Here is a 12,171-nt window from a genome sequence, read left to right on the forward strand (position 1 = left end):
TTTTGGACAGAAGTGTTTATGTTCATTCTTTTATTCCCAAGTGTGCAATACTTGTTTCAGAATGCCAGTACACAAATTTATCTATGGTTCTATAATAGCTACCATGCCTCACCAGGCAGGCATTCCTACAACAATAATTGATAGAGACTGATAACTTTTGGCTACTATTTCCTTGTTATCAGGTGATGCCCAAGCATAACTGTTACCTAAATAATTAATAATAATAATAATTTCTAAATAATTATTCATCGCCAAACCAAACCTATATTTGCACAATGTCCTGATCTAAATTCAATTGCAAATCAGTGGCAAGACTTGAACACTTCGGTTCCCAGAAATGATCTGTCCAGGCTGACTGAACTTGTCTATCAGATAAAATCTCCTTCCAAAATAGAGTGAGGTTTTTGGTTTTAAGGGGGGAAGAAATGTGCAAAAGTTGATTAGTATGAAATCTTTTGCTAGGCATTGTCTAGCTTTGGTTTCTGAATGTTGGAATACTTTAGCGTTTCCATCAAAAACAGCACAAAATAAAACAAATGTAATTACTTCAACAATATGATATTGTTGACACAAAAGATTACTCTTTGTATACTGAGACTTTGGGACATGGCTAAGCTCTGCAGTCATGGGATTTTCTTTACCAGTTTCTTTCCTCAGACTGCACATCACCATTTGAACGGGTTTAATAAGAGAAATAATGGATGGTGAGCTGCCATGTCCCTTTCTCACGCTAACCCTTCCCTTTCAGCCAGCTCTTCCTGCCTTTACAGCTAGCCAAAAACAGTGTTGATTTCACAGCAGCACTGTAAAAGTCCATATGGAGGAGATAACTCTGCCATAAGCACAGAATAGCTCCTTTTCTGCGATAAGAACTGAAGCCATGTCAACCAGGGGGAGGAAGTGCATCTACAAATATAGTGGACAGCACATCATGTAAGAACGAGTATGTGAATGTGTGTAGTTGTCAGTCTCTGAGTAGCCTTTAAATATATGTTGTGAGGATATATTTGAACTGCAGATTCATCCCCACCTGAGAATCGATTTGACAAGCCCAACGACAGGCTACTGTTTATTTTAGTGGCATGCACACTACATCAAAACAGATGAGCCGAGCAATGTGGCCGGTTAAACACTGAAGTGAGCTGCTAAACTCACCAGGCCATTTAACAATGTGTCTGAAGTCTGGCAGCAGTAGATAAATTTGCCGTATTCTCCCTGTACGTGTAATTAGCTTTTTAAATAGTTTGTGAATGCTGTAAAAATGAGCGTCTACTTTTACTATAGGACCTTTAACAACTAGACATTAAACAAACTTCCATTCAGCTTTAATGGCAGGATGTCACAGGATCATGGCAAATATGATCCCCAGAGCTGATTAATAATGGACTCACGTCATTTATTATCACTGTAGTAATAATATAGACTGCAGTCCTGTAGGACTGACAATTATATTATGTTCAGCTGTCTGGAGAGTCTGACTCAGCTAAAACATATGTTCACATAATTCCACTTCTCTATGCCTCTTGCTAGAGTCTTGTCTTAAAATGGAAGAAGAAAAAAAAAAAAAGCTCCTGCTAGCGTTCTCAAGAGAGCACCACTAACAGACTCTCCCTGCAGGGGTGAGAGTTGGTCCCTGGAGCACTTTTTCTCCCCACTGGGCTGGCCGTTTGGGAAGTCTGCTCATGATTAACTGGAAACACACACAGCTCCTACTAGCACTCAAAGCTAATACATCCAATTAAGCTGCAGAAAGATGGGGCCAAGTCCAGAGGAAACAGAAAATCAGGGAAACAAGAAGTAAGACGGCTGTCAGAAGAGATTTAGCCCCTGGGGGACAGAATCACAGAAAACAAACGTGGAGGTAGAGACCAAACGGGTAGACATGTCAACCGCTACTCCAGTCTTTTATAGGCCTTGTAAATAAATATAAATAAATACTAAAAGCATATTTTTACAATCTACTTGAATTTATTTGTAAGACAATTCATGGAAGTGCATTTTGGTAAGGGTTCTACGATGTTTCAAAGTTAGTGTTAGAAGTTTCTTGTCAGACAGTCTTCTATCGCTTCAGTGTTTTAGGGTGGCGGGTTTAAGCTACTTTCATGTGCACAGCTTGCAAAATTGCATAACCTGCCCACACAACGTTGTTGATCCTGCGGATTTGGGTTTTCGCTAACTACTTTCATTTTCCACCCTTTACAAGGCTGCAAGAGAGACTGTGTTGGCTGCTGCAGCACTCCGTAGTTGGAGAAAACAAGCTTTGTTACCCACTGAAAAAAAGTAGTTTAAAGCAGGATTTATTTACAATAAAACTAATTAGGACGGAACAAGTCAATCAAACCAACTATTAAAATTTTTATTTTAGTTTTTATTTAAAAAATATTCAGAAAAGCTAAAGTATACAAAATGTTTTGTGTTATTTATTGTTTTGTGTTTGATACATAATTCTATATTCGTTTGAGTCATAGTTTTGAGGTCTTCACTCAGTATCTGCAATGTAGATACAAACTTTTCACTGGTAGTTTAAATCTAGAAATGTAGAATCTAGATTTACCAGTGGTAGTTTTTCATAGACATCAGGTGAAATATCTACAGAAAAAAGATGCAAATTGTAATATGTTTCTGACACATGGGGGAAAAAAACAGGTTCACACTCAGAGTATTGATTAGTGAATCATAATTAGAATTATTTGTGTATAATGAATTGTAATTATTCATATGTACAAAATACCACTACCACTGTAAAGGTAAAAAAAAAAAAAGTATTTGCAGACAAAAAGAAATATAAGAAGTGGTGAGCTATAGAGGTCAAGGCATAGTGGCTGTATGAATTTATGGAGAAAGGGGGAGACGACTGAGAACAAAACACAGACAGAATAAGACTGGAGGAGAGACCAAAATGATTACACAGAGACTCAGCCAGAACAAAGCCAGCAATAAAAGTAACAGCATTCTGGACCAGTAATAAATACATCCACTGTGTGAACACAATTTCTCTCTTTCTTCCCCAGTCCACGGCTGGTGAAATGTTCCTGTGATTGGTCATACAGGCTTAGCAGCAGTGGGCTCCAGTAACCTGCTGGCAGCCACAGCCCACACTAAATTAGGTTTGCTGGGAGAGCAGCCTGTAAGCTGCACTCACACAGAGACAGGCGGCTGGGATGGGGATGGGGGGGGGGGGGGGGGGGGGGAATCCTATAGGAATTATGCTTACGTGTAGAAAAAACGGCGTTCCAGCACGCAACATACACAACAGTTCATAAAAGACACACATAAAGCTGTAGTGTGGAAGCTAAAAGTCACTGGTTTTCTGGTTTCAAACTAGACTAGACTTAATCAGCATCCTGCTGTGGGTCAATCCATGAGCTAACCCAGTCTCTCTTAAATTATATGCTAAATGAAATAAATGTATGTAGTGCTTTTTTAGTCACTCAAAGCACTTTAGATCCACATTCACGCAAACACACTTACAAACATGCGGACATTCATACACCATTAAGCAGATCGGTAGGCAACTTGAGGCGAAGTGCCTTGCCCAGTGGCGCATCAATATGTGGCAGGAGGAAGCTGGAATTGAACACAGCAAAATTGTTTTGTTTTGTTTCTTCTCGCGGTAAAACTTGATGTTTTTGGTGATTTCAATGCCTGACTCAAGCGTTTTAGCAAATCTATTTTAGATTGCTGTTAAAACGTATTCCACATCGTCCTCCTTCTTTGTTTATTTAAGATTCTCTCACTCAGACCTCCGTCAGGTACAACTTTTTATTGCAGTGTTCCTTTTTTTCAGTGTCTTCATCGGTATCTGCAAAATAGTTCAAGATGCTACATTTTCAGCACAAAACAAAAAATAATTGTACCCATTCTATTGGAAAGCAAAACGCAAGAGAGGAAAAAGCAATATCAGGCTGTGCAAAAGAAAAAAAATATCACTGTTTGCAATTTTCATTGCAAAGTCAAACATTTACTGTGTATACTGAAAATACTAAAATATTTCACTTTACTGTGAATCGCTTAACTGATGATTGGCTGCTTAAACACTATCTCTGCTTCACGACTGTGTCCAAGTCGACCAACTTCTGGCCCCTTTGAACAGGTGATGGACAACACTCATCGTCTTCTCTGATTTTCTTGGTTTTGATTCAGACACAGCATGTTTGACGTAAAATATCAGGTTTCCTACTGGATTAAGATCCAGGGTAGGGCTTGCCACTCCAAAGCGCTAGTTTTGTTACTCTTGAACCCAATATGCTGCCTGCTTTCTGTTACGTTTGGAGACATTGTCTGGTTGAAACACCAATTTTAAGGACATTTCAGTCCCTGCTTTCTGGGTCCAGAGTTTTACCAAAACCAGTGTACTGGTTTCTCCTCAGCAAGAGTCAGAATCAGACTCTATGGCCCCAAAACCCCAAAACACACAGGGGTATACAGAGGTTGGGTTTGGTTTGGTTTTAATAATAACTAAATATCCTAATTCTCTGTGGATCCTTGAAAAAACACTTTTGCCTGTGTCAGACGTTAGGTCAGGTATGAGAGGAATTCCCATAATGTTTATGCTGGATTTTTTCGCAGGGCAACGTAAGCTCGAGAAAGGCAAGCAAAAGAGCTGATGAATGCATTCAGCACCACAGCTGCACCAGCACATCATCGAGGCCAAAATAAATCACTTACCTAACAGAGGGAGATAGAGAGACAGGAGCTGCGTGGAGGACAGAGTGGTGCTGTTAGCCAGAGGTGCCAATTGGCCAGGTCAAACGTAATTACCGCAAATAGAGGACAAATACACACAGTAATGTTCACACACGAGCTGGAGCATTCGTCTGCAAGCTGCCACTAAAAGGATACAAATCAGAGGCAGATGAAGAGGTTTAGCCGAGGAAGAAAACACACTTGAGATAAAGATGATGACGCAAATCTCCATTCTGTGGTCTGCAAGGCTTGCCAGTACCGCTAACATAACATCGAGTTTTATGAGTCGGCCAACTGATTTTTGGGATCACTGTCCTGTTCGGAAGCCCAGTTGTGCCCAAGTACCGACCATCTGACTCAAAATGTCGGCCTTAGATGACAGGAATCAAGGCAGGATATTTCAGAACCAACCAGAAACCACGAAGGGCTCAGTTCTGACACCTTGGAGCAGCTGTAATGTCAGTTTAACGCCCCGCAGGAAAGTTAGTTTAGCATCAGCCAAGAAAGGAGTGTCTGCTCCAAGATCGATAAATTCATCCTTGACTGGATTTTCAGCACAATGTGAGGAAAATTTGGTGCAGGCGGCGTGAAGCTTTCAAACTTGAATACTGGGCCAACTTTCATGCATGGTGGTGGCGGCGTTATGCTGTGAGGTGCTTGGCTGCCAGGGGAACTAGTGCAAGCGTGATGGAATAATAAAGAAGGGCAATCCTGCCTCATTCTTCAAATTTGTCTCAAATGACATGATTGAATTTGGACACAACTGAGTGTTACAACAGGATCAAAATCTAACAGGAAATCAACTAACTCAAAGGACCTCTGATATCTCTGTAATACATTTCTTGTTGTACTATATCATGATTGTCCTCAAAAAAAAGAGTTGTTCAAACAAATCCTTAAATGCCCCAAGATATCATGTTAATAATGAGTGTGTATGCAAAATTTCTGACCGACACTTTACATTGTACAGCTACCATTAATCTGTTATCGCTAGATCCTTCAAAACAAAGCCAACATTTACAATTGGTCTATGACTAATGCTACCTTAATATTGCTGAAATAAATAAGGAGTGTTTAGCGGTGGAGGCATAAAAAAAAAAAAAATCCCACGTATGGCTGCCTTTCAGCTGCTGATGGATGTGAAAGCTGCAGAGAATATTCAGCTGTTCCCAGCGTGTGAATGGAGACCCTGCATGTCTTCATTTTGGTCGGACGACCGCACACAATGCAGACGAGCTGGGCAGAAATCCATTCAGCTCATTCAGACAGAAGTACAATGACGGGAGCTGAATTGAGCAGAACGGTGTGTGGGTCTTTGTCCAAATAAGTCTGAGCAGTGGGCTCCTAGAGAGATTACCCAATATTGTTCAGATGAAAAGTGAGAGAAGACATTTGCAGCATTCTGCTCCACTCAGAACTTGGTAAGTAAGGTTGCTCTGTTTTGTCTTTAAATTTATAGAGCATCCACCTAATCTTGCTTGTCGGTTATGCTCTGGTGACATTTGCAGCATTAAAAAGAAAGATTGGAACAACTGATGGCTACCAGGTTAAGTTTAGCTTGTTTTTAAGTCTTTAAAAATAATTGAGTTTCACTTCACGCTTTGACTGAATCCAGGGGGAGAGACTACTGGGCCAGAATACTGACTTTGTTTTCTTAGAATTAGAGGAATATCTGGGAAAAGGTTACTCCTAGCTAAAGACTCCAGAAGGCGACATACTTCTTTGTGATAATCGTTTGAAATTATCCTTTTGTGTCGGTGTTATTTCAGATGAGATGGCTTTCAGCCGTCCTTGAAAATGTTAAAAAGAATATTTTTCCTATCCATCTAAGTAGCAGTTTGAGATGTATGGTATATTTAGAATTTGATGTTGTGAGCTTTATGACCTTTATAACCCGCTGACATCAGCAAAGTCAGACCTTAAAACTAACAACCAGCAACATATCAGCTGATCTAAGCAGTGAACGCAGCCATACAGCGCAAACATTACAGCAGCGTTGTCTACTGGAAACCAGGAGGCTTGTGCTGATTTCATGTATTTGGATTCTTCAATAAAGCCTTAAAGGGCTTTTTCAGGATATTTGAACCAAAATGTTATAAGCAGTTAATATCTTACCTGCAGTACAAAGCTTATTTTGTGTGTTGACTTATTATAAATCCAGATTAGATCAGGATGACCATATTTTGAGTTGAATGAGATGATAACAAGTACATTTGACCCAGTCATGAAACACTTGATCTTCTGATTACACTAAAGAAGACTTCTAAATTCAGCACATTTAAAGTATGTACTTTCATTGAGTAAGCCATCATCATAATCAAGAAAACAAGAAATAAAATGGTAGAAATATTCCACCGAAATGAACCTATATAATATCAGAGTTTCAGTTTCCTAAATGTTTGGAAAACATTTTTTTTTTCATGACCTTCAAATTTATTGAACTGTACCTGTCATTGAGAATGAACTAGTTGTTAGTTTTGTCGTAAGGGTCCAACTAATCACGATTCATAGTAAATGAAGATACCAACACAGCTATGCGCTTGAAGGTATTAACTGCTTATAACCGCTGAACAGAAATTTAGTTAAAAAAAATCTATTCCTTAGACTCATTCAATACTGATGATAGAATGCTTTGTAAAAACATATTAAAAATGTTGTGGAACAGGACTGGAGTCAGTAAAAAGTCTAAAGAATCGCAGCAAAAAAATACAACAGACGTAAAAAAAAAAAAAAACCTTAGACCTCTGGTGTAGAGAAAATTTGGTCTTTGGCCTGACAATTTTCTTTATCATCTATGTGTTTAAGGAAAAAACAAGCTCGAAACACACTAAAACTGGGGGTAATGCATTGTGCACACCAATATTAATAACGTTGCAGACACATTTTTAGCCATCAAAGACGAGGCAAACGTTCACTATCTGTCTGCAAATATTTCATTCCACTTCAGAGTGAGGCTGTGAACTTCTCTGCCGCTCTGTCTTCTCTGTCTGAGGTGTAGGTGTGTTTGTGTGTGTCAGTCATCCGCTGCGCCTACACAGCGGCTCCGCTGTCAGCTGTGTCTCCGCACTGCTCCACCGCAGCCCGCCGGCACATGTGGGTTTCTGACTGCAGGACTTCGGAGCGCGCGCTGTGGAGTTGAGTGCCGCAGATATGGCAAAGGGAGCAGACTCAACGTCAGCCACAGTAGCGCGCCTGTGTGCGGAGCAGAAAGGTGAGGGAGAGCGGGCGACGTGAAAAGTAGCTGAACTGACAATATGTTGGCAAGTTGGAGTTAGTTCAGTGAGGTGTCAGCCAAAGAGAAGAGGCCGGGCCCTGTCACCATTTCTGAGGGGGAGTGGGTAAGGTATGTAGTGGAAAACTTTAATAAGTGGCTGCTGCTGAAGAAAACCCAAAGATTTGAAACATTTTATTTTTATCAGCAAACTTGATTATGCTAAACTAGCATATGTTGTAGTTGCGGGGCTTTGAAAAAGGCTTTATTTCTCTTAAACTGTTTCACACTTTCTCATGTTCTAACCACAAAGTTCAATGTATTTTTGGAGGAATTTAATTGTGAAGTGGAGGAAAATTAAGAGTGGTGTGCATTTTCATTCAGTCGGTATTTTTGTCTAATAAAGTTTTGCTGTAATTTGACATGCAAGTCTGCTGGGTTATGTCGCTACCAGAAGTTCTCCCCTTTCTGTTTAACCAAATAGCTCCGGCTCAGTTGAATTAGATGGAAATTGTCTGCAAATGTCCATTTGGTTTGGCCAAAACTTATCAATAGGATTTAGGTCTGGACTTTGACTGGGCCATTTTAACACAGGAATGGGCTTTGTTCTGATGTATATTTAGGCTGATTGCCTTGCTAGAAGGGGAAACCTCACCCTTCTGCAGCCTCTAACTGGTGTTCTTCAAGGATTTTCCTGCATTTACATCCGTTCATCTTCCTATCATTTTCCGCCTTGAGACAGGCATTCCCACAGCCTGCTGCGTCACCACCATGTTTCACTCTGGTGATGGCGTGTTCACTGTTGTGCATGCGGGCCGAAAAGGAAGCAGAATATCCATGCTCAAGGGATATGAACACATTTGCGAGGGACTTAACATTCAGATCCACCCATTCCCTTTTTTTCCCCTCCTTAATTTACTGATTTGACACCACCCCATCTGCTTTTCTCTGTTTTTACCTGAGTCTGACCAAATAAGATCAGCCGTCACCTTGATCGGCAGCTTGACGTCCGTTGCGCTCTGGAGCTCAGCATGCCTTGAGCTGCTGCGCATTTAAAAGATTGTAAGTGTAAGTGAACCACGGAGGTAAGGTGAATATTGCAAAGTAGATTAAGGACATTCTGTCCTTCCCACACCCTCCTTCTCTTCTTCCTTTTCCTTTATCACCCCTGGGACTCTCTCTTCTTATTGTCTTAACACACACCTTGAATAGGCCCTGCTACTTTATGTTTCTAATGCCCTTTGTCTCTTTATTGCCGCGCCTCTCTGTGTCTGCCTCTAATCTTGTGGGTGTCGCTTATAAATTTAAAGGGTGCCCGCTATCCCGATTTTCCAGAGTTTAGTTTTAAAAGAAATGGCAACCTGCAACATGCATACAGGAGCAACTGGAATACAAATCTGGTAGACGTCCTTTCATGAGCACACACACACAGACACACACACAAACATCTACTCTGAGCAGATGTAGCATCTAGCTATTTGTATGCTAAAATGAAGCTGACTTTGAAAGGCCACCGTGGCCAGCTGAGGATCCTGATTAAGAGAGCTGATGAGACACAGAAGGTTGGACAAACAGCCAGCGAGCTTTTCACCTCTGCTGCTCACCCTCTGCACAGAAATTTTCATATAAATAACAGAGAAGCTCAAGTCATCTTACCCTTGCACAGAAAATCATTCCTGTGAGTGTAGAAAAACAAGTTTATCAGTCTGAGCGGTAGCTTCACACACACTTTTTTTTTTTTTTTTTTTTTACTTTTCTGCATAAAAAAGTATTTTCTTTGTACTTTGCCGGGCTTCATTACACCAAAAGCACAACAAATTTATTTCTAATTTATTTCCTCTAACGAGCCGAGGGAGATACCGCCCCCGTCATTTGTCTGGTACCATAAGGACGCTAATGATTATCAGTGATGCCTTCCAGACATTAATCCCTGCTGCGGACAGATAATTGCCTTCAGCCGCAGACCAAACAGGTTAAAATAAATCGACTGCCCAAATGCATAAAAAATGGGCATTAAAATATGCACTGTGTAGACGGAGGTGCAACGTGAGTTGCAAACAGGGTTTTTTTTTGCACCAGGAGCTTTCAAGTTACAGTACATGGTGCCAACAGGGTCTAAATGCTTGAGCTAAACGGTAGATCGGGTATTTCATTTGTTGAGCAGGTTCAGTAGGGAGAATAGTAGGATGTGGCTATAAAGAAATGAGGTATAGAAGCGGCTTTGAAGTAAAAGCTTTTTCATGAAGAAAACTTCTCCTCTCAGCCCAGTAATTCATATCAACACCAGCTTATCCTTGCAGGGTCGCTGGTGCCTGTCTGTCTCCAGCTGTGACCGGGTGAGAGGTGGGGTATACCCTGGACAGGTGGCCAGTTCATCACAGGGCAACAGACACACCGGACAAACAATATGCACACATTTATAGTTTAAGGCAATTCAGTGAGACCTGTTGACCTAACATGTATGTTTTTGGACTGCAAGTTTTTGGAAGCTGGAGTACCTGGAGAGAACCCCTGCATGCATGGGGAGAACATGTAAACTCCATGCAGAAAGACCCCAGGCCAGGATTTGAACCCAGGAATTTCTTGCTAGTCAACTTAATTTAACTTAATTTCTGAGGACCTCGTATTTCACCCATTTTCTTTTGACAGTCGTTTTTATTCCACCATGTTTTGCGGAGGAACACCCAAATCTTGACAGGTGGCAGGCAGGATCATGGTGAACATGAAGTGCTTTAATGAGAGCCGAGTGTGCATTAGGAGGTAAAGGAGCAGGGATGGGAATCATGTGGGGAATCAAAAACAATGAAAAAAGGAACAACAGCTGGCAGGAAGCCACTGGATAACCAAAGCATCTGACAAGAGCTGAGCGAACCGGGGAGGATTATACATACAGGGACAATGAGAATAGCTGCAGGAATAGCTGCAGGTTAAGGATTAACGGAGGAGACATGACTAAACACAGTTAACCCAAGGAACGCATTAGAATCCAGCAATTTATTACTAAACCAAACATGAATAATTATTTAAGAGACCAAATGTGTAAGCAAGCAAAAGTGAAGAGGCATATCAGGAGCATACTACAGAAAAAACAGCAACCACAGCTAAAAACAGACAATCCAACGCAACAAAAACCTAAAGCACAAAAAAAAAACAGCTAAATGAAAACAATATCCTTCAACTCATGACGGATTCCAGTTTGTGTCAGTAAACTTTTGCAAAATATGACAGCTTGTGACAGACAGAAATAACAATCAAGTGTGATATCGCCAAACACACAAAATCGAAAACTTATTGTCAAACTTACCGTATTGACAATATAAACTGCATTTGTTAAAGAGGAGGCCTTGCCTGTGATGAGGGCTGACTGATCCAGATCTCAACAAAAAGAAAAACCCAGAACAAAGCCTAGAGTAAAAACTGGTCCAACAAAAACCCAAATCAAAAGCTAATATGCACAAAACCAAAAACGAACAAGGAAAGCAAAGAACCAGACGAAACAAAAGCATTACAAACACAAATAAACACAGCATCAACTAAACTGTAGAAGACTATATTAACAAACATCTGACATACAACCGACACCCCGCAGACCACAACAGAGAAAGTGTTTGCTGCTTTATCCACTTTTTTTTTTTTTTTTTTTTTACTGTATATTAGTGTCCAATGGATTTTGGAGTGTTACCAGAAGCAAAATCCAACAATCCATGCAAAAACATTATTTTTTAAAGAAAATAGCAGCTGTAACTTTATCAAGGTGTGACTCTCAAAGCTTATGTTTTAAGATATTGTTAATAGTGGTGAGGCTAAAGTGGTCTTTTATGTGTGTGACAAGGCTACACAAAGCTGTACCCTAACCAACCCAGCCTGTAGATACTGTCGGCAAAACTCTCTGAACATGCTCTACTCACGTCTCGGTTTTGTAGGAGGAACACCTCTCGAGAGGGATCTTCAGGACCTTGTCTTTGAGACCGACAAAGAGGGACCTGTCACTGTGAAGGATCTGAAGGCTCAAGATTGGCTCTCGGACCCCAGACGGATGGAGCTCCATCTCCTCCAGGTAACAGCCCTGAAGGTTTTTGTTGGGCGTGGCAAGAGCCTTCAGGATGGTGCCATATTCTGATTAAAATAAAAAAACAACAAGACACGTATGTTAAAATGCACGTTTCCCTCCTGAACGGCACATATAGAATGGCATGGGTTGTACTCGAGACAAACCTAACCTGTGCTGATGTACATGACATGGTAAAGGGTGTCCATGCCCTGAACAATGTCCA

At 40.8% G+C, this 12,171-nt stretch overlaps 1 protein-coding gene across 2 annotated transcripts in view; it reads right to left on the reverse strand.

The window, feature by feature from the left end:
- sema5ba (sema domain, seven thrombospondin repeats (type 1 and type 1-like), transmembrane domain (TM) and short cytoplasmic domain, (semaphorin) 5Ba) overlaps positions 1 to 12,171 on the reverse strand; it is a 270,882-nt gene that overhangs the window by 47,029 nt on the left and 211,682 nt on the right. For both annotated transcript variants that reach the window (XM_036139025.1, XM_012868532.3), the window contains exons 11-12: positions 12,118 to 12,171; positions 11,806 to 12,013 (exon numbers count right to left, since the gene is read on the reverse strand). The exon at positions 12,118 to 12,171 is cut by the window's right edge and continues 154 nt beyond it. In XM_036139025.1, coding sequence (XP_035994918.1) covers positions 11,806 to 12,013; positions 12,118 to 12,171 — 262 coding nt within the window. The remainder of the gene's footprint in view (positions 1 to 11,805; positions 12,014 to 12,117) is intronic.

The sequence above is a fragment of the Fundulus heteroclitus genome, chromosome 7 (genome assembly GCF_011125445.2).
Source record: "Fundulus heteroclitus isolate FHET01 chromosome 7, MU-UCD_Fhet_4.1, whole genome shotgun sequence".
Lineage (NCBI taxonomy): Eukaryota > Metazoa > Chordata > Actinopteri > Cyprinodontiformes > Fundulidae > Fundulus > Fundulus heteroclitus.